The sequence below is a fragment of the Xyrauchen texanus genome, chromosome 31 (genome assembly GCF_025860055.1).
Source record: "Xyrauchen texanus isolate HMW12.3.18 chromosome 31, RBS_HiC_50CHRs, whole genome shotgun sequence".
In the NCBI taxonomy this organism is placed as follows: domain Eukaryota; kingdom Metazoa; phylum Chordata; class Actinopteri; order Cypriniformes; family Catostomidae; genus Xyrauchen; species Xyrauchen texanus.
Genome location: NC_068306.1, coordinates 641441 through 669229, shown reverse-complemented (window position 1 = coordinate 669229; position 27789 = coordinate 641441). Strand labels below are relative to the sequence as shown.

General features: G+C 39.1%; 1 protein-coding gene across 5 annotated transcripts in view; it reads left to right on the top strand.

The window, feature by feature from the left end:
• LOC127624992 (zinc finger protein 501-like) overlaps nucleotides 1-27789 on the top strand; it is a 231025-nt gene that overhangs the window by 23838 nt on the left and 179398 nt on the right. Inside the window, exons 1-2 of one of the 5 annotated variants that reach the window (XM_052100000.1) lie at nucleotides 17975-18027; nucleotides 21214-21532. The exons of 2 other annotated variants lie outside the window; for them this stretch is intronic. In XM_052100000.1, coding sequence (XP_051955960.1) covers nucleotides 21214-21532 — 319 coding nt within the window. In that variant the 5' untranslated portion in view covers nucleotides 17975-18027. Of the gene's footprint in view, nucleotides 1-17974; nucleotides 18028-21213; nucleotides 21533-27789 lie in introns of those variants that run through there. 2 more of the 5 variants (XM_052100001.1, XM_052100007.1) reach the window with 2 other exon arrangements.

Below are 27789 nucleotides of genomic sequence, written 5' to 3'. Positions count from 1 at the left end.
CAGTAATGGTATTTAAAATATTCTCTTCTCTAGAGTACATTTTTTTTTCAAGCTAGCTAATAGCGATGTGCATGGAAAGTCAACATTCAGTTGACCTTTGACAAGACACTATAGGAATACCAAAATATTTGTTTATTTTACACCTGCGTCTGCACTATTTTTCTACAGTTGAATTCAAAAGTTTACATACACCTTAGCCAAAAATAAGTAAACTCAGTTTTTCACAATTCCTGAAATTTAATGGTAGAAAACATTCTCTGTCTTAGGTCAGTTAGGATCACTATTTTAAGAATGTGAAATGTCAGAATAATAGTTGAGAGAATTATTTATTTCAGCTTTTATTTCTTTCATCACATTACCAGTGGGTCAGAAGTTTGCAAACACATTGTTATTATTTGGTAGCATTGCCTTTAAATTGTTTAACTTGGTCAAACGATTTGGGTAGCCTTCCACAAGATTCTCAAAATAAGTTGCTGGTATTTTGACCCATTATTTTAGGCACAACTGGTGTACCTGAGTCAGGCTTGGAGGCCTTCCTGTTTGCACATGCTTTGTCAGTTCTGCCCACAAATTTTCTGTTGGGTTGAGGTCAGGGCTTTGTGATGGCAACTCCAATACCTTGACTTTGTTGTTCTTAAGCCATTTTGCCACTACTTGGGAAGTACTCTATGGGTCATTGTCCATTTGCAAGACCCATTTGTGACCGAGTCTATTTTGTGAAGTGCACCAGTCCCTCTTGAATCAAAGCACCACCTCCATGTTTCACGGTTGGGATGGTGTTCTACAGCTTGCAAGCCTCTCCTTTTTTTCACCAAACATAACTATGGTCATTATGGCCAAACAGTTAAATTTTTGTTTCATCAGACTAGAGGTAATTTCTCCAAAAATTAAGATCTTTGTCACTACGTGTACCTGCAAACTGTTGTCTGGCTTTTTTATGGCAGTTTTGGAGCAGTTGCTTCTTCCTTGCTGAGCCTATAATTCCTATAATGAGCCTTTCTGGTCATGTCGATACAGGACTAATTTTACTGTGGATATAGATACCTGTCTATCTGTTTGGTCCAGCATCTTTACAAGGACCTTGTTGTTGTTGTTATGGGATTGATTTGCACTTTTAACAGTAAATCTCTGAACTTTATTTTCGTATACTCATTGTCACCTCACACATCCCCAGGGGTACGTGTACCCAGTTTGGGAAACACTGTAGTAGAGGAATATAACTGATATAATGTTTCTGATCAGAAGGTAAAAGTTATTTCCACGTTCTGCTGGTTGGGAGCAGAGGTGTTCATGTAGCAATGAGGGAGGTCACAAGAGCAGGATCTAAACACCGCTAGTTTAATAAGAATAAAACTAAATAGAAAACAGGTTGAACATGGAAATAGGGCAAGACAGAAAACCAGGAAGCAAAAACAAATGAAAACAAACAGGATTGCAACCGGCGCATGAACTGGGGAGAAACATTAACAACAGACAAAAGTGAACAGGAAAATTTTCATTTATGCATTTGGAAGATGCTTTTATCCAAAGCGACTTACAGTGCACTTATTACAGGGACAATCCCCCCGTAGCAACCTGGAGTTAAGTGCCTTGTTCAAGGACACAATGGTGGTGGCTGTGGGGATCGAACCAGCGACCTTCTGATTAACAGTTATGTGCCTTAGCCCACTACGCCATCACCACCACTCCATAAAAAATAGGGCATTATATACATGAGAGATAAATAGGTAAATAATGATGCCCAAGGAGGGCAGGAAGGGAAGGCAGGGTCAAAATGAAGCCAGAGAACATAGAGTCCAGAGCTGATGGCCAGAGGACCCAGGAGACCAGGTTAGCTCAGGCAGACGACCATGGGACCAAGGAAACCAGGCAGACAATCAGGGAACCAAGGAAGCCAAGTCAGATTAGGCAGACGACCAGGGGACCAATGAAACCAGGGCAGATCAGGCAGACGACAAGGGGTCCAATGAAACCAGGGCAGATCAGGCGGACGACCAGGGGTCCAATGAAACCAGGGCAGATCAGGCGGACGACCAGGGGACCAATGAAACCAGGGCAGATCAGGCGGACGACATGGGAACCAAGGAAACCAGGGCAGATCAGGCGGACGACCAGGGGACCAATGAAACCAGGGCAGATTGGCCGTGGCAGGCGTGTGGGCATTGGCTTGTTGGCCATGGCAGGCAGGATTGCTGACAAGCTGTGAGAAAGGGTCTTCGTGACCCTACGCACTGACATCAGTGGTGGAGAGTTCAACTTGGAGACAAGGGATGAGAAAAGTTTCGAGCATGGAGTCTCGGAATGCAAGGCTTTGAAATGGCGTGGAACCAACTCAAACTTGTCTGGGACATGACGTGAACCATGGCTGACTTGGAAACCGGGATTGGGATTGATTGAGGAGGATCCGCTGAAGTGAATGTCTCTAATGTCACCTCAACATATTCCTCCCACGTGTAATCTCCAGTCGCCGGTAACTCCATCCACTGGTATGCATTGAGACCGATGAAGTGTATAGACTTCAGTGTTGCTTCAGAAAGTCAGTGCACTTGGCTAGGACACAAAACAGACGGGAATATTTCAGGACACGTAAGTTCGCTCTGGTCAGCCAAATTAATGGCGCTGCTAGATCCATTTCTTTTAGGTCGGTTGTTCAGTAGCAATGAGGGAGGTCACAAGAGAAGGATCTAAACGCAGCTAGTTTAATAAGAATAAAACTAAATACAAAACAGATGTAACACGGAAACAGGGCAAGACAGGAAACCATGAAGCAAAAACAAATGAAATAAAACAGGAGCATGAAATGGGGAGAAACATTAACAACGGACAAAAGTGCTTCCTAGACCTTTACATTTAGAGAACATATTGGCATATTGTGTCCCCTTTTTCCCTAATTTTTCTGTAGTTTGTTTTAAAAGAATGTCTTAAATTTAGCGTTATAAAACCTGAAGGAACCCTGTATAAATATAAACCTTTTGCACAGCAAAAATCACATATATACTGGACATTTGTTGTGTTCTGCAAATAAATTGGGGTTAAAAATAATTTATTTAAATGTGTCCCTCTTGAATAAATGTGTCAAATTAATGTGTTTATTGTAGAGCTGATGGAAGTAAGAGAAGAATGTGAAGAGCTGAAGGAAGTGGAGGAGGAACAGCATGTTATCATAACTGGAAAAAAATATTTAAGTGGCTCAAAGACAGAAGACAGTTTCTCACCCAAAAAGCCTCAAAGAACAGCCAATAAATCTTTCTCCTGCTCAGTGTGGAACATGTTTCACATGTAAAAGCAAACTTAATATACACATGAGAGTTCATACTGGAGAGACACCTTACACGTGCCATCGGTGTGGAAAAGGTTTTGCATATGCACCCAGTCTCAAGAGTCATCTCTTTTGCCACTCTGAAGAAAAGCCATTTGAATGTGGTAAGTGTGGTAAAACATTTGTTCTTGCACAGTACCTAAAACAACATCTGAAAACTCACACAAATGAGAAGCGTTACAAGTGTTCATTTTGTGAAGTGTTTTTCATGCGTGTCCTTTTTGAAAAAGCACTAGAAAATACATATCGGTGTGGCAGCTCATATGTGCTTTGAATGTGGAAAGACCTTTACTACAGCTGGCAACTTGAAACAGCACAAAATAATTAATACTGGAGAGAAACCTTACAAGTGCTCACACTGTGGAAAGTGTTTCACACAGTCACATCAACTGAAAACACATGAGAGAATTCATAATGGAGAATAACCTTACAAGTGCTCACACTGTAGCCTTTAGCCTCCTCGTTAGTAGTTTGAAAGGCAGCCAAAAACCAAGTGGTAGAGATCAAGAGCGAGTTCTTGAAGGGACAGGCTGAGGTCATTATCTAGGAAGGCAATGAGAGTTAGGCGAGCAGGACCAAAGGGGCTGAGGCAGGAGACGAAGCCATGATAGAGTCGGACAAAGGACAGAATCCGTCAATCTAGACAATGCAGGCCGAAAGACAGACAGACAAAGATCAAAATAGACAGCAAAAACTGTCAGGACTGACTAAGCAAACAGCACAAGACAGCATCTATCATGAGGCAGCAGACAATAAATCTGGCGTGAGACAGCAGAGGGGGAATAATTAGGAAGCAAACTAATCAAGGGAAGGTGGAACAGATTAAATTAGATTGATTACAAGCAGCTGCAATAATAAGGGTTAAGCAAATCAGCAGGAGGATTGTGGGAGCAAATGTGATCGCAGTCATTTGGAGCGTAGCATGATTTTTTTTGTATTTCTGTAACTGCTGATCTCCTGGGATATTTATGCACAACAGTCTCTAGAATTTACTCTTTAAAAAATTTCCAACATGGAAATGGATGGTGTAGTGGTCTAAAGCACATAACTGGTAATCAGAAAATCACTGGTTCGATCCCCACAGCCACCACCATTGTGTCTTTGAGCAAGGCACTTAACTCTAGGTTGCTCCAGGGGGATTGTCCCTGTAATAACTGCACTGTAAGTCGCTTTGGATAAAACCGTCTGCCAAATGCATAAATGTAATGTAAAATGCATAAATACAGTACATTTGATTGAATAAGACGAGATAAAATGCGCTCACCCAAAAGTTGCTGGTTTATGTTTTGGAGAAGAGTGTAAATGAACTATTGCCAGAAAAGCTTAAACATGCACGCTCCTCCAGAACTGGACCACGGACTGCCGATGCTGGTGCACGTGTTGAGTGTTGTTAAACTCACCGCTGACTTTTTTTTGCAGAAAGTGCTCGGACATTTTATCAAAATCATTCGGAAGGTCAGATGAAAGTGACTGACTGGCGTCATCTAATCTCTAACTTACATTATAAGACATTACATCGTGCCGGGAGAGTCTGAGAAGTGGCGGTACACAAGATTAACTGCCAGTACTCTGTAAAATATAGAAGTGCAGGTACTGAGTACATGCCATGACATGCCAAAAGTTTAGACATTTTATGATTAACATTTTCTGAATATAAGCACAAAAAAAATCTAAAAGAAATTTCAATAGAAGTCTGGTCACTTCAGGTTTACTTGTATAATGCAACAAAATATTATTTTTAAGTTGATCAACAGCAGGACTGATTAATCAGATGTTGGTATTTTAAACACTCCAGTCCATTAGGAGGCGGAAATTCACCGGAAGTTTTGTGTTTGACATTTGTGATAATTTTATTTAGTTTGATGTTTATTTTTCTGTGAATGTTGTTTTTAATGTCTTTGTCTTTTTAATGGCTGTAAAATAAGCTCATTATCGTCTTTATGAATAGCATCTAGCATGTTGAAGGAAGCTCTGTGGCATGAGGACGATGAGAGGATGACTGCACCGGCTCGGTCTTCTTGCAGTTGAATATGGAGCAACTTTCTGCTCTTAAGTTTATTCCATGTACTGTCAAGTGCTTCATCAGATTTGTCGTGTTGCCGGTCTTGGCAGCAATTATCTTGTCGCAAATATTGCATCACGTGCTGTTGGCATCGAGCCTGATGAAATTTAGCCACACTTTTGATCTTTTCCACATCTTTCACATGTATGGGGTTTGAGACACATACACTACAGCCTCACATGTGAACCACGTCTCTTGACGTAACCGGCTTAAACTAGTGTTTTTCCTTGATGCCTAAACACAGCCAGTCACCAGCACTTTTAGATTTGGGCCCTTCTAGTTTGCTACATGCTTATCGTTGACGTTGATGAGATGAACCCCTTAGGTATCGAAATTTTGTACCGAACGACAAGTAATTTTTCGATACTCGATTGTTTAGAGGCAATTCGGTCGGTGCCTAAAATGTCACATCGCCACATCAACATTGGCGAGGCTTTTCAGCAGTGGAGAGACCTCCGAGAATAAAAGGCTTGATGCACGGATGCAGAAGGTGCTCTTTTTCTTCTCGATAGTTGGGTTAGATAAATTTTTCTTTGTTTCACAGAACCCATATATACTGTTGTTGTGATGTTAGATTTAGTAGCAGGAGAGATGTGAGTGTCTGGAGCTGGTGTGTGTAAAACCGTCTCGCATGCATGAATTTGGGGGGGGGGGGCTTCCAAAGGAGCACTGAAGGGAGGGGTGTGTTTGTTTTGGCAGTTCAGTTCTAATATCAACATTGTTTCACAAGAATCTCTGCGTGCACCTTTAAAGATCACTTTTTATTTCGGTGCCAATGTGCTGTTTGACTGACTGGCGGCTTCTGTGTGTGTTCTTTATTTTTGTGTGCTCTGAGAGTGCTATTGGTAATATGGATATGTGCCTAAACTGTGAAATTATATACTTAAAGATTTGGTCAAAATGCTTGTTGAGGTATGAATATAAACATAGTCTGTTAAGGACCACTCATTGTGCACACTTGGCTGGATAATTTTAATAGGTTTAAAAGTACTAATGTATTAAAATCATCTAGTGAAAAACTGTGATTTATGTGAGGAATAATTGACTCCAGCCCATTAAATTACTGAAAATAATGCACACCCTGAGGCCAAAGTCAATTCCTCTGCTTGTACCACAGTCACATTCTTCAGGTCCAAAAAAAACTAGTAAACTTAGCAAAAAAGAAATGTCCCATTTTCAGGAGAATGTAATTTAAAGATAATTTTGTAAAAATCCAAATAAATGTATAGATCTTTATTGTAAAGGGTTTAAACAATGTTTTCCATGCTTGTTCAATGAACCATAAACAATTAATGAACATGCATATGTGGAACGGTCGTTAAGACACTAACAGCTTACAGATGGTAGTCACAGTTATAAAAACTTAGGACACTAAAGAGACCTTTCTACTGACCAACGGAAAGATCTCCAGGGTCCCTGCTCATCTGCGTGAAACTGCCTTAGGCATGCTGCATGGAGGCATGAGGACTGCAGATGTGGCCAAGGCAATAAATTGCAATACCCGCAGTGTGAGACACCTTAGACAGTACTACAGGAAGGACAGCTGATCGTCCTCGCAGTGGCAGACCACGTGTAACAACACCTGCACAGGATCGGTACATCTGAATATCACACCTGCGGGACAGGCACAGGATGGCAAAAACAATTGCCTGAGTTACACCAGGAACACGCAATCCCTCCATCAGTGCTCAGACTGTCTGCAATAGGCTGAGAGAGGCTGGACTGAGGGCTTGTAGGCCTGTTGTAAGGCAGGTCCTGACCAGACATCACTGGCAACAACGTCGCCTCTGGGCACAAACTCACTTTCGCTGGACCAGACAGGACTGGCAAAAAGTGCTCTTCACTGACGAGTCACGGTTTTGTCTCACCAGGGGTGATGGTCAGACTCACGTTTATCGTCAAAGGAATGAAGGTTATACCGAGGCCTCTACTGTGGAGCGGGATCAATGTGGAGGTGGAGGGTCCGTCATGGTCTTGGGTGGTGTGTCACAGCATCATCGGACTGAGCTTGTTGTCATTGCAGGCAATCTCAATGCTGTGTGTTACAGGGAAAATATCATCCTCCCTCATGGGGTACCCTTCCAGTAGGATCATCCTGACATGTCCCTCCTGCATGACAATGCCACCAGTCATTCTGCTCATTCTGTGCATGATTTCCTGCAAGACAGGAGTGTCAGTGTTCAGCCATGGCCAGCAAAGAGCCCGGATCTCAATCACATTGAGCACGTCTGGGACCTGTTGGATCGGAGTGTGAGGACTAGGGCAATTCCCCCCAGAAATGTCCTGGAACTTGCAAGTGCCTTGGTGGAAGAGTGGGGTAACACCTCACAGTAAGAACTGTCAAATCTGGTGCAGTCCACGAGGAGGAGATGCACTGCAGTACTTAATGCAGCTGGTGGCCACACCAGATACTGACTGTTGTTGAATAATTTTATGTTCATACAAATATTTACACATTAAGTTTCCTGAAAATAAAAGCAGTTGAAATTGAGAGGATGTTTCTTTTTTGCTGATTTTAGAATCACATAATTACTAGAGATGCACCGATCGACCGGCCAGGGACCGGAATTAGCCTATTTTCCGCATGCTCTGCCGGACCGGTGACCGGCCGGTCAGCCTCATGTCTTTCCGATTCCAAGTGGTCCGTTTTTTTGCCAGCGGCGCAGGCAATAACGTCACAGCCGCACGTATGGCAAAATCTGGAAGTAAAATTGTGGTTCAATTATGAAAAAAAAAGTAATAATAAATATAAATTTTCATAAACTACAGTTAAGTGCAGAAGTTTGCAGTTTTGTTTTAGAAGTTTTTACATCCCTTTCAGAATGTATACAAAAATAACAGAAAAAATATTATGCATATATAACTTTTATAGGGTGTTTTCAGACCTTTTGCTCATTTGGTTTGTTACAAAACAGGAGCTAAAATTGTTACAATGATACATTTGTATTTTCTTCAGTTCGCATTCACAAGGCAACATTTCAAAATGGACCAAAACTGTGTCAATAAAAGTCATATGTAAGCAAACTGTCCCCTTATTGGTCAGGATGTTTGTGCACTGTTCTGGGATTTAGCGCATCCATTGATATACAGGTAAAAATGTTGTCAACCGTAACACATTTTCATGTGTTGTTTATGTCAAGCTCATGCAAAACATCACCACATTGCATTGTGCAGAATGCACGTTCCAGACAGAGTAAATACACTTTATCCGACACAGGAATTAAATGCAATTTAAAATTTGTGGCATGGTTATTTTTGTCCATCATTTTTTACTTTTTCATTACTTCTGCATTGAAAACAGAGAGAAGCCACGTAATTATTATATTTTTTTAATCTGTCAAATTTGCTGACGTCGTCCTATCTGTGTTTTGCCGCTATATGAGAGAAGCAATCATACTAAAATTACCTCAGGAATCATAAAACATATCCTAGTTTAAACATGCAACTATCTAAGTTATTTGTGTGATTTGATGATGAATTACTGTGAGGTGCTGACCTACAAATGTCTTCTCCAAAGATCCATCAGGTATGTTCATGGTTTTTATGGGAATATTGTTTTGTTCATCGGTCCGTTGGATCAGAGGTATTCAAGCCTTGATATACTTTATAATACGAGTTCAAAAGTAATGGAGACCTGTGGAAAGTTACATTTTTAAACTTTGAAATGTTGCTAAAATTTTGACTAGAGATGCACCGATTGCAATTTTCTTGGCCGATTTCGATTTCCGATTTTTTGCAAGTGTGACCTGCCGATACCGAATCTACCTTTCTTCAATGCTAAATATTATTTTCATAATAAAATAAGTTATTAAACATTACAATTTCCCCAAACTGCACTAAGTTACAGGATCTTCTCTCACTTAAACAACTCTCAAAATAAAGTGCTCTGTGACTGGAAAGAGGTAGAAATAACAATTAACTGCAAATGAGTTGCTTTATATAACAGATGTCATTTTCCACTATTTTTATAAATGGACCTTTTTCTCTTTATTACTCGTCTAACAAAACAATTCCAAAGATTTGAAAAACTGAAGTGTCCAATACACTCAACTTACGTTAGATGTCCAAATATCAGTTGTAAAACTGAGCACTGCTTCGGGAACGGCTTGTAACATACCTGTCAACACTCCCGTTTTTCCCGGGAGTCTCCCGTTTTGTTATTTCAGAAAGAGACGGTGCAAATGTGTTTAGCTAGTGATGTGCAAGTTCTTGTGCAAGAACAGGAGCTGGTCAACATGTTCAGATGCAAGTGTGCTCCGCTGTGCGGTGACTATATCTCCTGCTGTAGAAACAAACTCTTTCTGCAGAGACACTAGTGCCAGGAATACATAAATATAATACATAAGTGTGGGGATCGCTGTGCCAGTGTAGTATCTACGAGATGGGATGTTGTATCTCGGCTCCAACGTGCGCAACATACCCCGAAAGCCCTGGTTTTCATCAACCGAGTAAGGACGCAAATCCTTGGCAATAAATATTCAAATCGAATTTGTATTTCTCTTAGCCTTTTCGGAGCTGGGTGAAAGCTTTGACATCGCTTGCTCGATTGTCGTCTGGTTCGCCGCTACAACCGGCAGTTTATTTTCTCCCTCCGGGTGGAAACGTGTAATATGGGTTTTCATGTTTGTCGTGTTTCCAAAATATTTTATTTTAGTTTGACACAACTTGCGTACAATGTGTCTCTTATCTAACTCACGTTTCCCTTCGTCTTCATAAAGTCCAAAGTGCTTCCATACACTTGCTTTTAATCCCGAGGGTGCCGGTCGAATTTCCTGCTGAGCCATCTGTGTCTCGTGTTAAGTGCATGCCAAAAGACTGTCCGGGCGCTGTAGTTGCACACTTACGAGGTGGGTCTTTTGCGTTCCATCAACATTACGTTAGCAAGAAACATTCATAAAATCGATGCTTGACGTTTGTGAATCGATTCAGAATCGTGATGCATCTAAGAATCGATTTTTCCCTCCACCCCTATCTTCCACGCCAATGACATGTTTACTTGCGGCTGTGACGTTATTGCCGTTATTGACTGGCTTGGAATCGGAAAGACGTGAATCTGACCAGCCGGTCACCGGTCCGGGCCGAGCATGTGGAAAATCGGCTAATTCCGGTCCCTGGCCGGTCGATCGGTGCATCTCTAATTTTGACCGTTCTTTTGCTCCCTAGCCATTTACATTTGGAGAAAATATTTGCATATTGTGTTCCCTTCAATTATATCCAAAATATTCTATAGTTGGTTTAAAAAAAAAAGTCTTTATCTTTAGAAAACCTGAAGGAACCCTGTATGAGTAAACCAAACAAAAATCACAAATGTATACTGGACATTTGTTGCGTTCTGCAATTAAAGGTGTAAAACATTTAACTAATTAAAACTAATTGTGTTTATTGTAGAGCTGATGGAATTGAGAGAAGAATGTGAAGAGCTGAAGGAAGTGGAGGAGGAACAACAACATGGTTTCATAACTGGAAAAAATTCTTTAAATGGCTCAAAGACAGAAGACAATTTCTCACCTAAAAATCCTCGAAGATCAGCCAAGAAATCTTTCACCTGCTCTCAGTGTGGAACATGTTTCACATGTAAAAGCTATCTTAATAAACACATGACTATTCATACTGGAGAGAAACCTTACACCTGCCATCAGTGTGGGAAAAGTTTTGCATATGCAACCAATCTCAGGAATCATCTCTTTTGTCACTCTGGAGAAAAGCCATTTGAATGTGATCAGTGTGGTAAAACATTCGCTCTGACACAGTACCTAAAACAACATCTGAAAACTCACAAAAATGAGAAGCCTCACAAGTGTTCATTTTGTGGAAAGAGTTTTAAATGCCCGTTCTATTTTAAAGAGCACCAGAAAATACATACCAGCATGGCGGCTCATATGTGCTTTGAATGTGGGAAGTTCTTTATTACAGCTGACAACTTGAAACTGCACCAAAGAATTCATACTAGAGAGAAACCATACAAGTGCTCACACTGTGAAAAGAGTTTCACTCAGTCAGAAACCCTGAAAACACACAAGAGAATTCATACTGGAGAGAAACCTTACAAGTGCTCACACTGTGAAAAGAGCTTCACTCAGTCAGAACACCTGAAAACACACGAGAGAATTCATACTGGAGAGAAACCATACAAGTGCTCACACTGTGAAAAGAGTTTCACTCAGTCAGCAAACCTGAAAACACACGAGAGAAATCATACTGGAGAGAAACCTTACCACTCAGGGCCTGAAATTCATTTCTGAAAATGGGAAGGGAATTCCACCCTAAAGCCCTCGATATACTTCTTCGAAATGAAATAATGAACGGGTGGGACATAATTTAGAACAAAATCTGGCCAAAAAGGTGTTTTTGTGTTCGTTACGATGGTTTGTAACGGCTCACTGGGTTGAACTTTAGGAACAACCTTTTATGTTGTTCAGTGAGTCAAAATCAGTCGACATGAACATGTTGATGTGCAGAGTTATTAGCAAGCTGGTGCAAATGTACCTACATCTGTACGACCATTCGCTTAAGAGATATTTTCCAAGACCAAGTCACTTTTCTCAATTCCTGAGTTGCCAGAAATCAACTTTTTCATTAAGGGGCAATATTTGATTTCCCAAATTTTGGGTATTCTAACCTTATAAAATGATATTGTCATCATTTTATGATATAATTAAAAAAATATAAAAATTTGAAAAATGGTGTGTTTCAATAATAACAAAATTGCATGATCAGTACATTGCGTATGTGTGTTGTTACTGAAACTTTTTTCCTCATTCACATATTTCCAAATATTTTGGCTAATAAATTATCATAATTAAAACTAATGCACCGATATAGAGGAGGAGGTGACAGCTGTAGCGTATTTAGGGGTTTTAATGAAAGTTCGCTAACTGTTTAGGTTAGCAGTGCTGTGTTGACAATATGTCGTCGGCAGGTTGCGCATGTGTGGTTAGTTGCCCCGGATGAGTCTCTTTAGGACTTCCCATGACCTTTCATCTCCATAGCAAACAACAGCATTGATTTGTGATCTGGGTCAACACTAATGAAAACGGTTTCATCGATGCATATGAACGTCAGCACTCTCCACTGCACAAATAAACAGTAATCAGTTAAAGGGCCCAGATTCTCACACTAATATATGTAGCGAATTTGGTATGATTAATGTACACTGCTTGGGTTAAAGTGTTGTGTACATTACCATCATCTGTAAGGGAAACAGTATGTGTGAGCTAGGAATTAAATGAAACGGTCCTATTTCTACATTACTATGTCAGGAAATTTATAATGGAATCAGTTGTGTTTGACAACCGTTATAATTTAGATAAATGGCAAATAACTCGATTATTTGTCTGAATAAAATTCTCCACCAACAGAAGAGATAATCTCGTGCAGGTTTGGCACAAGATTAGGGTAAATTATGATCATTTCATTTTGGGGTGAACTATTCTTTTAAACTTTATTTGAAACTTTTTTGTTTCCCAATGATGTCTGAGTGTGTGCTGCTTTATTAGATAAAGATTCCAAATTATAGGAACATTTAGGAAATGTCAATGGCAATAAAAGACTGGTCACTTCAGATTTTCCTGTATAATGCAACAAAATATATTTTTAAGTAGTGCTTTAGTGCTCACACTGTCAAAAGTATATCACATAGTCAGATTTCATGAAAACAAATTATTGATCATAAGTCAATCATTGGCATACAGTTCACAGCAATCCATTTCACAAGAGAATTTGTCAATCAGTTGAAGATTTATTATGAGGGCTTGTTTAAGGACCGTCAATTTATACCTGTGTCAGTCATGCTTGTGTAGCGTCTTGGGTGTTGCATCATAAACATAAAATTTTTAGGTCACTGTGTCAAGTTAAATATAGTTTAATACTTAGAAAACATCTTGAGATCTCTTAGTTCGGATTTGCGCTCCATCAAGTGTTTTGAACACATGAACGTAACGCATGTTTGTGTTGTTCTGCTGCTCAAGGGTGTTTTTCTTCACTGTATAAACTGCCACACAGCTGAAGTTTCACTTACTGCCCTCTGGAGTAAACAGGTGGAACTACAAGCATTTCTCAGGAATCTTCCATATCAGTGCGGGCATTGCGATTAATTGCGTTAATTTTTTATCGCATTAATTTTTAGTCAAATGAATCGCACTGAATTAACGCGTTAAATCGACAGCCCTAATATATATATATATATATATATATTTATCATTAGAAAAGAAACTTAAAAGTTACAGGGAACTGTTGAGGAGAGGCTGATAGAATATGTGCTTCAGAGGAAGATTTATGAGCGTTCGCCATGAAACTGGATCTGCTCAAGTTTTGTAAGGTTTGTGTATTACATCTGTTAAAAAGAGATATTTGCAGACGGTATATGGTATTAGTTTTATTGATATTTGCCTTTTTATCATTAGACAATACAATTAAAAGTTACAAGTTGAGCTGTTGAGGAGAAAGCGAGAATGAAATGAGCACTTTAACATTATGAGCTAAAACACGTCTGTTGCGGCTCTGACATGCAGACCATTTAAATGAGACTGTGTCTATTTTTGTTGTAACATGATGACACGTAACAACAAAATGAACCGTGACTGGTCGTTTTATGTCTCAGTCGCTTTACATACCTCAGTCGCTTCACATGCAAGCAGGCGATTCTCGGCACTCTCAAGAAACAAATCGGCCAAACGGGAAAATGTAACAGTCTCTGTGATATATAGGTCAACCACTAGCATGTACATAGTTATAAAAAGTCTACACACCCCTGCTACACAGCAGACCCCATGCCCCTGCCCACACTCATGAAGATGGGGCCGGAAGATGATCCAGAAGCCTTCCTGGACCACTTCGGGCATGGCGCCGTGATCTGGGGTTGGCCGCATGCACAGTGGGTGGCTAGGCTCATTCCCTTTTTGTTCGTTAAAGCCCAACTTGCAGCTCAACACCTGCCGGTGGATCGTCTCCTGGTTTACAATGACCTGAAGAAGACCATCCTGCAATGGGTTGGTTGCAGTCCAGAGCAATTCCATTAGCTCTTCCGCACAATGAAGTTAGAGGGGACCGGCCGCCCGTTTGCCATCACCCAATGGTGCCGAGATGCCTGCTGGAAGGGGTGCTGGTGGAGGACCACAACGTCGAGGGAGTTGTTCACCGAGTGGTGCTGGTGCAGCTGATACATCAGCTACAGAAAGGAATGGCAGATTGGGTCCAGTGCCACCACCCGGCATTGCTGGGGGAAGCTGTCCAACTGATGGTGTACCACAGGGTGGACAAGCCCTCTTACTTTCTCTCCCCTCCCCCTGTGTTTTCCCCAATCTCTTCTCCCTCTCCTTTCACTCTGCTCTCTCCCCACAGCCCATCCCAGTACCATGGAGGCTTGGAATCCCGCTGCCGAAGCCTTCTTCCCGTCTGCAGGGGTGCGCCTCACCCATCTCCTAATTCTGGGAACTAATTGGCTAGAGTTTGAAAATGTGTTAAAGGGAATATGTGCGGATGGGTTCTGCAAGAAAGCAGCCAGATGTGAAATGTGTGATGTTTTTGCAGGGGAGGCTTCATCAACTCCACATCAGGATGACGTGGGGGAGTGGGAGGCTTCAACCCTCCTGCCATTTGGGGGTTTCCTGAAAGGGATTTCCCTCTAGAGCAGTCTAGAGACGAAACCTCAGGCATGCCCTTGACCAAGTGAAAGTTCCCTGCCCTGCTCTCACAAAGGGGATAGTGGATGTGTGTCCAGATGTTGGGTGAGGGAGGGCATTAATGGAAGATCGCCTTCCTTCCATAATGAATGCCAGTTGGCGTAGGACTTGGTTATGCCTCCAGGTATAACGGCCTTGGGACAGACTGATTTTGCAGCCAGTGAGGATGTGCCTGAGAGTTGCTGGGGTTTGGCAGAGAGGGCATGCTGGATCATCTCCAAACCACTGGTTAAGATTCTTGGGTGTCGGAAGAACATCGTAGGTGGCCCTGATGATGAGGCTGATTTGGCTTCCTTCCATCTCCCACAGATCTTTCCAAGTGAGCTTATGGTGCTCCAGGTTTTCCCAGTTAGTCCACTGACCCTGCTTGGCTTGTGACACTGCCTTTGCGCATCTCTCTGCTTCCTGTTGGTGCCGGACCTCTGCAACTACAATCTTTCTCCTCTCTGCAGGTGTTGCCTTGTGCCATGCAGGTCGACTTGTCCCTAGTCCAAACCCACTTCTTCCTTGTTGCACCTGTCCTAATATGTCTCCATGTCTGAGTGCGGATTGTGCTTGCTTTACAGCATCAGCTGGGGTCAACTTCCTCCCAGTTGTCAGTCTGGGAGGAGCTGTTTGTATGGCTGCATCTTGAGACTCTGCCAGGGTCATGCTCATCCTCACTTTGGTGCATTTATATTCTTCGTTTTAAGAGTGTACTAACAGTTTTAAAATCTATTAATTTCTTTGTGACGCAGAATCTTCTTCAGGATCACGTGAGTATCAGAGTATAAATGAACAAACACTTAACTAAAATTAAAATCTATAAAATATGAAAGTGATTATTGTGAAGTTGGTCGAGTGAAGTAGTCAATGTAAAATAAATAAAGGGGAACTATATAAATTCTCCTAAAATTTAACCTCACAAATTTTAACTTAAAGGAGACCTATTATGCCCCTTTTTACAAGATTTAATAAGTCATAAGTCTCAGGTGTTTCCAGAATGTGTCTTTGAGGTTTCAGCTCAAAATACCCCACGGATAATTTATTATACCATGTTATAAATGCATCTTTTTGGGTGGAATCAAAAACACGTGGATTCCGTGTGTGTCTCTTTAAATGCAAATGAGCTGCTGCTCCCCGCACCCTTTTACAGCTCATGCTTCGGTTACTACAGAAACAACAAATCAGAACCTATATGACTGACAGCGTGAATACCGGAGTGCAGGCAGGGCTGGACTGGAAAGAGAAATTGGCCCGAGATTTTACATGGCAATTGGCCCAAATGTTGAGCGGGGGAGTGTTCGCTGTCCTTTTCTGCATATCACGGCGCCGTTTTGTGGTCCGTTCTGTATAACGCGGTGGCTCATTTTAGCTTATCGCAGCCCATTCTGCCCGATGGCCAGTCTACCCCTGATCGGCCCCAAAGTGCGTTGGCCCACCGGGAAAATGCCCGGTATGCCAGATTACCAGCCCATCTTGTCCACCGCATCTTCAGTGGCTCTGATGCCGGGAGTGCATGAAGACTCTTATGTTCACTTTTACAGCCAACAACAAAACACTTATGACACTTACGAAGCTGAGACATTATGACTCTTGCATAAGACCAGTAACAAAACAAACTACATCAGATGATAATGAGCTTCTTTTACAGTCATTAAAATAACAAAGAGATAAAAACAACATGCAGAGAAAATATACATCAAAATAAATACAAATATCACAAATTAAGTTAAACAAGTTGAGCCACATACCGAACTGAGCACTCAAACTTTCAGATCTTCTTCTTGTTGTTCTTGTTGTTTTTTATTGGTGGTTCACATTCTTATATTGTGCTTTATCTACTGTGAGTAATGGATCAGATACTTTCCTACTATATAAATTACATCAATGATGAAAAGAAATTCAAATTACATTAATCTTTTTCTGTGAGACAGCACAAAAAAGAAAGAAAAGATGACTGAAACAGGCAAATTACTAGCAATAATTACACAGTGTTTGTCTTGTACAGTGTGAACTTTAAAAATGCATCTTTTAAAACCAATGATCATTTTCACATGCAAATGAGCATTTTAGCAATCATGTGTCAAATTGTCCATTGCTGCCAAAGGTGAGCTGCAGGTTCACCACTACCGGTGAAGAGCTGCAAACATTTGCAGCGTATCACAAGCTCATTTGCATGTGGGAATAATGAGTGGAAGATTTGTGGCAAGTTTGCATCTTGTTTGCTAGAACTAGATTTTTTTAGGGTCGTTCAGGCTTTCAAGAAACAGGAAAGATTCACGACTTTAAATAATTTAACATGTAGGACGTTTGAGTTGAAGGGATGTGCATGCAGATATAAAATCAGTGATTAAATGAGAAAAGTTTACTCACTAAAACGAGGTGATTTCCTATTAAATCAATGTTTGGATGTAGCAATATGGCAGCACAGTGGTTTCACTGTTATGATGTCATCAGTAATCCAGTTCTATATTATAAATTGGACATATTGACTGTGGAATGTTGTTGTGATGACATCACAATCAGCTCAGTTTGTGGCCTTCCCACTTCAAAACTGGTTCCGGCGCCGGTGGCTGATTGTCTCAGAAGTGGAGGCAACTGAGGTTCATCACCCGGATTGAGGCGTGTAATTGTGCCACTATGAGGAATAAAAGACCATTGGGAATTGGACATGTCAAATTGGGGAGAAAGGGGGATAAAATTGTATATTGAATAACTTGTAGAATCATCATCTTTGTTTTATTTTTAAATAACTGCTATAAGTCTATTTTGCTGTAAAAATAAAGGTATTGGAAATGTTAGTCCTGCCCCTTTAAGAGTTAGTTTCCTTCGGGATGTTCAACTCCTTTCTCAGTCGCTTTTCAGCTATTTCGACGCATCAACACTCCAGTCCAGCAGGAGGCGGAAATTTACCAGAAGTTGCAGAAAACACAAGAAGAAGAAGAAGACCTGAGATCCACAACACCGTTTGAGCGCTAAAATCGGTACTTTGTGTGTTTTACATTGACAGATATAGATTTTTCTGTGCATGTTGTTTTTATCTCTTTGGTGTTTTAATGACTTTAAAAGAAGCTCATTATCGTCTGATGTAGTTTGTTTTGTTACGGTGAGAAAAACAACAAAACAGTTGAGAACCAGTAGATTATTTACACTTTCTGTCTGTCTGTGGCTAAACTCAAGCACTTTAAATTAAGATTCTCGTGTTGGCAGATATACATTTTCATTTTGATATGAATTTAATCTGCCCGTTTGATCCTATTATTAAATAAAGTCCGCTGGAAATGTCAGATGTTTTTGCTCTTTAATGTGTTTTAATAACAGCATCATTCTTTCCTAACAGTGAGGAGCAATCTCACTGTAACAATAACCCGAAACTGTCATTTAAACATACTTGTGTTAAAGATTCATACCTGTAAAATTGTGTCTAACATTTGAACATTATTTTAAGAGGCTGTATTATGTTTTGGGGCGTTTATCTTTCCTTTAGTGTGTAATATTGCTCTTTGTGCATGTAAAAGGTCAGTAAAGTTACAAAAGGGAGTTATTCTCTCCTACAGACAACACTGCTCAAGAACTACAAGAAACGGGCTGTTTATAATCCAGCCATTTCTTCTGCAAAGGCAGACCAATGTAAGAATCAGTGCTTAAAATGTATTTAATTTATTATAAATTATTTAGCACTATTCCTCAGCAGTACAACCAAAACCAATGCTGGGTTTTAAGTCAGTTACCCCTGAAAGAAGGTGCAATTCCCACTTTATTGGGGCAATCTGATGCTTCAGGATCACAACCTGTAAGTATGCTTGATTATTTGTGGATTTATCTGCTACCGAGAGTTCAAATGAAGAGTTTTGTGTTGTAACAACGGTGTACACCCAGTGCACAGCTGTAGGCCTCTGCTAACCTGATAGCTAATGTTATTGTGTTGAAATAGTTTTGCTATTCATGGCTAACTTGATCACTATCTGTGAGTAAGCCTCTTTTCTTCATATCTCGGGTGAAAAAGGTTCGGCTACACCCATTCCAGCTGAAGATGACTAATTTAGATGCACTACGTGTCTTTTACTTGAATCTTTGTCAGGTCACAATATCGACAGTGTACTTGTAAGAAAGCTACAAAAGTAAATTTAATAATAGGAATCTGCATTCAGATTTCCCAAGCTTTGCAATTACATGTAGTTTTCTCAACCACCAGGTTCTTTGACTTGTTTCTGTAACTTATGTTTTAAATCCTACCTGGAAAATAAATTGTTACGTATTAATTTATTCTGTATTCCTCTGAAATAATTTATATCAATACTGGGTCTTTAAAATAGTAGAAACTGCTCTGGAGGAACCGAGCAGGAGAATCTCATTTTAAGAATCATTTATATCACAACTGAAGCTTTAATGTAGGAGGAAGCCACTTAAAGACTATCAGTTTGAATCTCATTAGAAACTGATCAAAAGGTAAATGAATAGAAGAGGATTCAGAGTAATCAATAACATAAAAGATTAAAATAAAAGAATGATCAGAAAGTAATTAGAGCCTTAATCTAAATTAGAGGTCAACTTAAAATTGGAGTCAGATAAAATTAATATCGGGATGAATTTGTAAAGTGCAAATTATTAACAATAATTGCTTTACTTCAGCGCTCAGAAGAGACAGAACAACGCAGATACCTTCAAGGGTCAAATCTATCTATTTTTATTACTTTGCCTGCATTTTTACACTAGTTAGCTATAAGCTTATCACGGAGAGTAAAAGATGGACCTGCATTGCGTCTCACCAACTACAGCCATGGCCAAAAGTTTTTTCATTGACATAAATTTTGTGTTTTGCAAAGTTTGCTGCTTCAGTATTTGTAGATAATTTTTTCCCATGTTTCTATGGTATACTGGAAAACAATAATAAGCATTTCATAAGTTTTAAAGGCTTTTATTGGCAAAAACATTCAATATATGCAAAGAGTCGAACAAATGTTGACCTTTGTTTGTCATGACCTTTGCAGTTCACTCTGGCATGCTGGATATCAGCTTCTGGGCCAAATCCTGACTGATGGTGATCCATTCTTGCCTTATTAGTGCTCGGATTTGATCACAGTTTGTGGGCTTCTGCTTGTCCACTCGCCTTTTGAGGATTGACCACAGGTTCTCTATGGGATTAAGATCCAGGGATTTGCCTGGCCACAGATCCAAAATTTCAATTTAATGCTCTCCGTACAACATTATCACTCTTGCCTTGTGACATGGTGCTCCATCATGCTGGAAAACGCACGGATCATGACTAGTACTCGTTCACACTTTTCCAGGTGCTGCTGCTATGATTAGTGAAATGATGTTAGCTGGTCGTTTTGTGCCAGGGCCAAAAAACAGTGAAATTGTTTTTTTTTTTTCGTGAAGTTAATTTTTTGTCCAATGAAACTTTTTGCAATTATTTACAATGCATCTGATCACTCTGCACAATAATCTAGATACAATGTAAATCAACACCACAACCACTGAAGCAGAAAACTTTTATGTCACTGCCAATAATTTTGGCCACGGCTGTAGGTGACAACATAGCATTAAATCAACACTCAACAGACACAATTCACTACCTTTCAATCTGCTACATTACTGACAAACTATCGCTGGCTAACAGCAAACAGATGTGATAAACATGAGTGACATGGTTGTCAGGGACAGGGTTAACGTTATATGAAATGATGGGGTCAATGTTTATGAACTTTCCAGTATGTATTTCATGAACTAGTTAGCAACTTACCAAAACGGCACCGCTTGACTCCGCACCGTCTGCAGAGCCACCATCAGCTCAGCTCTGTTGTACAAACTACATTAAGACACCAATTCTAAAGCATTGTTTTCGGCATTATATGTTCTGAAAATAGTTTAATATCTGCGCATATCGGTAAACGTATTCGGCGATACCGATATATCGGTACTAATATATATATATATATATATATATACACACACATATTTACATAAACACACATTATATTTATACCATCTCAGAAGAAGTTAATATGTTTAACAGATCTGTTCTTGTGTCCATCCATCCATCCATCCATTGTCAACCGCTTATCCTGTGTACAGGGTCGCGGGCTGTTCTTGTGTATAATCATATAATAATGTTTTAGAGTTTGATGAATGTCAGTCCATTATAATGATGATGTTTTTGTGTTCAGATGTTCATCATGAGAGAGCAGGTGGATGTGATTCATGCTGGAGAACAGCAGATGCTGCAGACACCAGTGAAGATTGAAGTGAAGCAGGAGATAAAAGAAGAAAACACAGCAGAGGAACAACAGAGTGATGAAGGTGATGATGAACAGCAGATGCTGCAGACACCATTGAAGATTGAAGTGAAGGAGGTGGAGATAAAAGAAGAAAACACAGCAGAAGAACAACAACAGAGTGATGAAGATGATGATGATCATGATGATGATGAAACCACAGCAGAGGAACAACAGGGTGACGAAGATGATGATGATTTTATTCCTTCGGGTATGGTTTTTTTTTATTCTCTATTGTCATTTTCATGAGAATCAACGGTCATGTCAGAATATTAAACACAAATGGAGAGGTTATGTAGAACGTAAGTTTCAGTCTCTATTTGAGCTTCCAGAGGAGCACTGAAGGGAGGGGTGTGTTTGTTTTGGCAGTTGAGTTCGAATATCAACAGTTTTTCTCAGGAATCGCTGAGTGCACCTTTAAAGATCTTTAGTATAAAAGATTTTTATTTTGGTGCCCACGTGTTTTTTGACTGACTGAAAGGCAGCTTCTGTGTGTGTTCTTTATTTGTGTGTGCTCTGAGAGCGCTGTTGGTAATATGGATATGTGCCTAAACTGTCAAATATAATGTAAATATTACTTATGTATAGTTAAAATCATGGTTTAAAAATATTAAACCAAGTAAGGGTTAAGGGTCAGTGTTTAAACTATGCTCTTAAGCTTGTGAATCGTCACGTTCCAAGATGGTCGCACTCTGTGAGAACTCTGCAAACTTAAGAGTTTACAACGGTTAGTCTTGCTAAATTTTAAGAAATTCAAAAAAGTTTTGGAGATTGTGGAAATGGCACCGCCTAAGAAAACTGAGAAAATGGAAAGTGATATGGAAGAAATTCGCAAGTCACTTAATCATATGTCTGGGGAACTTGTCAAAGTCACCGAACAGCTGACAAAGCTAATGCAAGTTGTAGAAGAGGTGAAACAACTGAAAGATATGATAAGTGCAAAAGACAAAATAATCAACGAACTCGAGAGAAGGCTCGATAACATTGAACAACAGATGCGAATGGAGGATGTAATAATTACTGGTCTGACCATCAAACCTCGGTCTTATGCGAAAGCTGTTGCAAGTGGTAGCAATGTCAGCGAGGATGCGGAGAAAGCTGATCTGCAAACACTGGAAAGGCAAGTTCTTCAACTTTTGACAGAGAAGGATATACATGTGGATCCGAAAACCATCTCGGCGTGCCATACTTTACCACGTAAAGACAAGACGAGGCCTGCAATTGTCTTGCGCTTCATAAATCGGAAAAACAAAACTGAAATGCTGAGCCAAGGGAAAAAGTTGAGAGGAACAGCGGTGTATCTGAATGAGCATTTAACGCAGAAAATGGCAAATATTGCAAGAGAAGCCCGCTCCCTGCGGAAAGTTGGTAAAATTAAGGCAACATGGACAAGAAATTGTAAGGTATTCATTCAACTTAATGGGTCAAATCCGGAACAAGCTAAAGTTGTGATGTTAAGAGATTTGATAGATCTACAACAATTTAAATAATGGGATATATTCCTTTTTGCAATTTTGATACATCTCAAGATATGCCGATGTTGAACCCTGTGGGAATGGATATAATCTTGTCAAAATGGAAATTGTGGTCAGATAAATGGATTTATTTTGTTGTTGGACTGGGCCTGTATGATTTTATTAGAATGTCTATTCGACATTCAAAGTACTCATTTTTTCTATTATGGTCCCAAATGTTGATATAAATAGTGACAAAATATTTGATATGGAAACTGTCTTTGCACATAATATATTAGCACCTGGGGAATGTCATTACTTTACAACACAAGAGTTTAATGGGACTACAAAAAGGTTTTCTGATGACGCATTTTCCATCATACACTTTAATAGCCAATGTTTGAAATGTAAATTATCAAAGATTAACAACTTTCTTAGCGATTTAAAACGGACATTTAAAGTGATTGCTGTAACAGAAACCTGGTTGAAGGAAATGCAAGTTGACAGTGTACAGATCAACGGTTACACCATGTTTTATGTAAATAGGATGGGGAAAGGTGGAGGAGGTGTTGCCCTCTATGTTGATGCTAAACTGAAATGTAAAGTCGTTGAGCATAAAACCATAGCTGTGACTGATTTGATGGAAGCATTCACGATAGAAATTATAAATGACAAAGGAAAAAATGTATTAATTACTTGTGTTTATAGACCACCTGGGCCTGCTACTGATTTGTTTACAGAAAAAATAATAGAATTGTTTGACGATGTAAAGAATAAATCAGTAATTGTATGTGGTGATTTCAATATAGATTTTGGTAGCAAAATAGTAACTAATGATTTTAATAATTATATGGAAAGTGCAGGTTTATGCCCAATGATAACCAAACCAACTAGAATCACAACTCATAGTGCTACGATTATTGATAATATATATACAAATATACACGGCGAAATTATAAATGGTATTTTCACAACAGATGTGAGTGATCATCTCCCTGTATTTATAATTTATGATAATTTTTGTATTAAGACCACGCAAGATAACTCTTTCGTTGTTATAAGGGACAAGTCTAGTAAAGCTATTGAGGACTTTAAAGAAGATCTTAAGAGACAAAACTGGGATCAAGTATATACGAATGACTTAAATAATGCTTATAATGCTTTCATGACTATACTAATTAATTTATATGATCAAAATTGTAAACAAATCAAAATTTGTGCTCAAACTGCGAAGAAATCATTTGATAACCCTTGGATGACAAATGGGTTGAAAAATGCTTGTAAAAAAAAAAATTAATTATTTAGATAAATATGCGACAGCAGAAATTGCAAATGAATTTAATAATTATTTTGCAAATATTGGCTCAAATTTAGTACAATACATCCCAGATGAAAATATTGATGGTAGTATTATTCCACATAGTGTAAACAGCATTTTCCTTGAGAGGGTACAAGCGAGTGAAATTTTGAAAATTGTGTATGAATTTGCAAATAAAAAGTCAAATGATTATATAGATATGAATATGTCACTGATAAAGCAAATAATAGACGTTATTGTTGAGCCTTTTACTTATATTTGTAATTTGTCATTCACTACAGGGAAATTTCCAGAATGTATGAAGATAGCCAAAGTGGTTCCACTTTTCAAAAAAGGAAATAAAAATGATGTTTCGAATTATAGACCCATATCTCTGTTACCACAGCTATCTAAAATCTTAGAAAAATTATTTGTGAATAGATTAAAATTTTTTTTGGATAAAAACGAATTGTTAACAAATAGTCAATATGGATTTCGCTCAAATCATTCAACTGCAACAGCAATTTTGGAACTGGTAGAAGAAATAACCAATGCTATAGATAAGAAATATGTTACTGTAAGTGTCTTCGTGGACTTGCAAACAGCGTTCGACACTTTAGACCACAAAATATTATTGATTAAATTATATAAATATGGTATAAGAGGTATAGCTCATCAGTGGGTCAAAAGTTATTTAAAAGACAGAGAGCAGTTTGTTGAAATCAATAGCATAAAATCAAGAAATTGTCCAATAAATTGTGGCGTACCCCAGGGATCGGTACTAGGTCCAGTACTTTTTCTTCTTTATGTGAATGATATAGCAAATGTTTCTAAGTTACTAAAATGTATTTTGTTTGCAGATGATACTACTTTATTTTATGCTGGCAAAAATATAAATGAGGTATTACAAGTTGTAGAGTATGAGTTTGGGAAAATTATTACATGGTTTAATGCCAATAGACTGTCCTTAAATATCAGTAAGACAAAATTTGTGATTTTTAGTTGTATAAAAATGGATTTAGATGTAGCATTGTCAGTACAAGGAGTACAGATTGAAAGGACTCATGAATTTAAGTTTTTAGGTGTTGTGATTGATGAACAGTTGACATGGAAATTCCATATTGACCATGTTAAATCTAGGGTATCCCAAATTATAGCTGTGTTACATAAAGTAAAAGAATCTGTTAATAAATGTGCCTTAATTTTGTTACATAATTCATTGATTGTTCCACATCTGACCTATTGCATTGAAGCATGGGGAAGTGCAAACAAGACTTGTATAGAACCTGTATTTAAATTACAAAAACGTGCCATTCGCGTTGTAAATGGAAGTGAATATAGGGCCCACACAAATCCAATATTTATACAGTTAAAAACTTTAAAATTCAATGACTTATTAGAATATAGCCTTCTAAAAATAATGTATAAAGCTCATCTGAAAACATTACCTGATAAATTGCAAAATAGATTCATCAAGAGAGTTAGTAAATTTAATTTAAGAGGAACTGAAGTCTTTCAGAAACTTGAGTTTAGAACAAAATTAAAGGAAAGATGTGTCTCAATACAAGGTGTCAGCCTGTGGAACAATCTAAATAGTGAAATTAAAACTTCAACATCGTTTTTTGTTTTTAAGAAGAGTGTAAAAGCATTACTAATAGAAAAATATAATGCATTTATTTAGCAGGACAATGTGATATTTGATTTATGACTTTGCATAGGTGCTGCAAAGTAGATGTGTGTTGTAAGCGTACCTTTTTGGAACTGTAATGGGCTATATGCACGCATAACTTCCGCGTTTGACGCAAGGATGCTCTTGCGTTTCCGGTTGGGGAGATTTAAAGCGGAGGTAAACGGGATTATGGCAGAGTCTTCTAAATTTTCTCGTTGTTTGCTTGAGTTGCCAAAATTTTGTATTAATGATGTGCGAAGAATTGTACGAATGTGCAGTACAACGCCACAGAGCAAGCTTGAGAAAGGTTTCAAGTTTTATGTTTCGTCTTATCTCTGCAATTATGAAGGTAAGTTCAGATAGCCTGAACTAGTGCGTTATGGCTAACATTGTGCTATTATTTTTACATTCCGGCCAGCAGCAGACTAATCATGCTAATATAAATGTTTGGCATGTAATGTGTTTGTAATTTTGTTTGTAAAAGTGTCAGGTAAAATCAGGGCCACAAATGAGATCTCAGTGAAAGCTCAGTGTTACCGCTCTATGAGGAAAGCAGAGACTCCACACCAACTAAGAGTAGGACTGGTATTTTGAAAGTGACGTTCAAAGTTCTTTTGAACATGTTCTAAGTTTTTACTTTTCTAACGTTACCACTGTTCATTTTGGATAACCACAGATGTTATCTTAGCTAGTATGGATGTTTATTGTACAAAATGAATAATAATAAAAAATGTAATGCAGTTCTATCAACGACAGATGAATAGCACTGCGTTATTGCAAATTCTAGCTCCATTTTTCAGACGTCTGCGTCCGGTTGGCGTTTGCGGCTCGATCAGGTCTGTACTTTGGAAATGTCGGCTACACACTCTTGACTGGTATGTAACTGTAAAATGGTCTCGTCTTATATTAACTAACCAGCTCTTCTGTATTTCCTTGCCTTTAGGAAACGTGTGGAAACTGAGAAATGTGTTAAATTTGGCAGATGCTGTACACTGCGGCACACAGCAGTGGTGGCTAGAGGTGCTGTCCTCCCGTCTTTGAAACGATACTTTCATTCGTTTAGATGCCATTATATATATATATATTACTTATTTTTATTTAAAATATAGCAAAAAAAAGCATAAACAAAATGAGAGGTTGCTGTTTTGTGACTAATGTTCCTTTAGTGTATAGTCAAAGAGTATAGAATCCCACATCAGTTCTCGGCATAGCAGCGCTCTACGATCGGCGGAAGTAATCAAGCATCCTTAAATTTCACCGGAAATACGTCATGCACCGCCGTGCATAGAGCCCATTCAACTTATGTTGATGAGGGGCAGATATTATAAGTTTATCTTCTTTTTGCTCCTTTTCATTTCTTTTTCAAAAGAATGAAATAAATATATATGAATGAATGAATGAATGAAACATCGATTGTGTTTGAACTGTAAGATTAATGACCACAGTCTTTGAAGTCCATCTTGATTAACTGCAGAAGTTCACATAGATGCAATTGTCCTTGTTAATTGGCTCATGAAGGCTTTTGTTGGCAATAGTTAGTCTATGCGTTCCATTTCAAGATCGTAGTCCATCAATAGACCGAGGTGATGCAGGTTGGAGTTGGCATCAGTTCATCCTCTGAAGTCCATCATAATAGACTGAAGTGATGTTTGGCTGGCACCGGCTGCATTTAGTCATCATCATTCTGTGACATGTAGCAGTGGAGTCCAACATGAAGCAGGAATGGTGCTGGATCCAGCCGGTTCTGGTGACCTCAGGATAGGAGTCCTGAGGTTGAGACAGGGAAACAAATAAAAAGATTTAAGCGTAGATGCCATTTAATTTATTGCAGAGTTAGAGATCATGATCACGGTTTCTGGTTTCTGGTTCCGGCAGACCCAACTAAAGCAGCCTAATTGTGTGTTGAAGGATAAATTAGGTGTATGTCTGGCTAAATAGATGAGTCTTTAGTCTAGACTTAAACTGAGAGAGTGTGTCTGCATCTCGAACAGTGTTTGGGAGACTATTCCATAGTTTAGGAGCCAAATATGAAAAAAATCTTCCTCCTT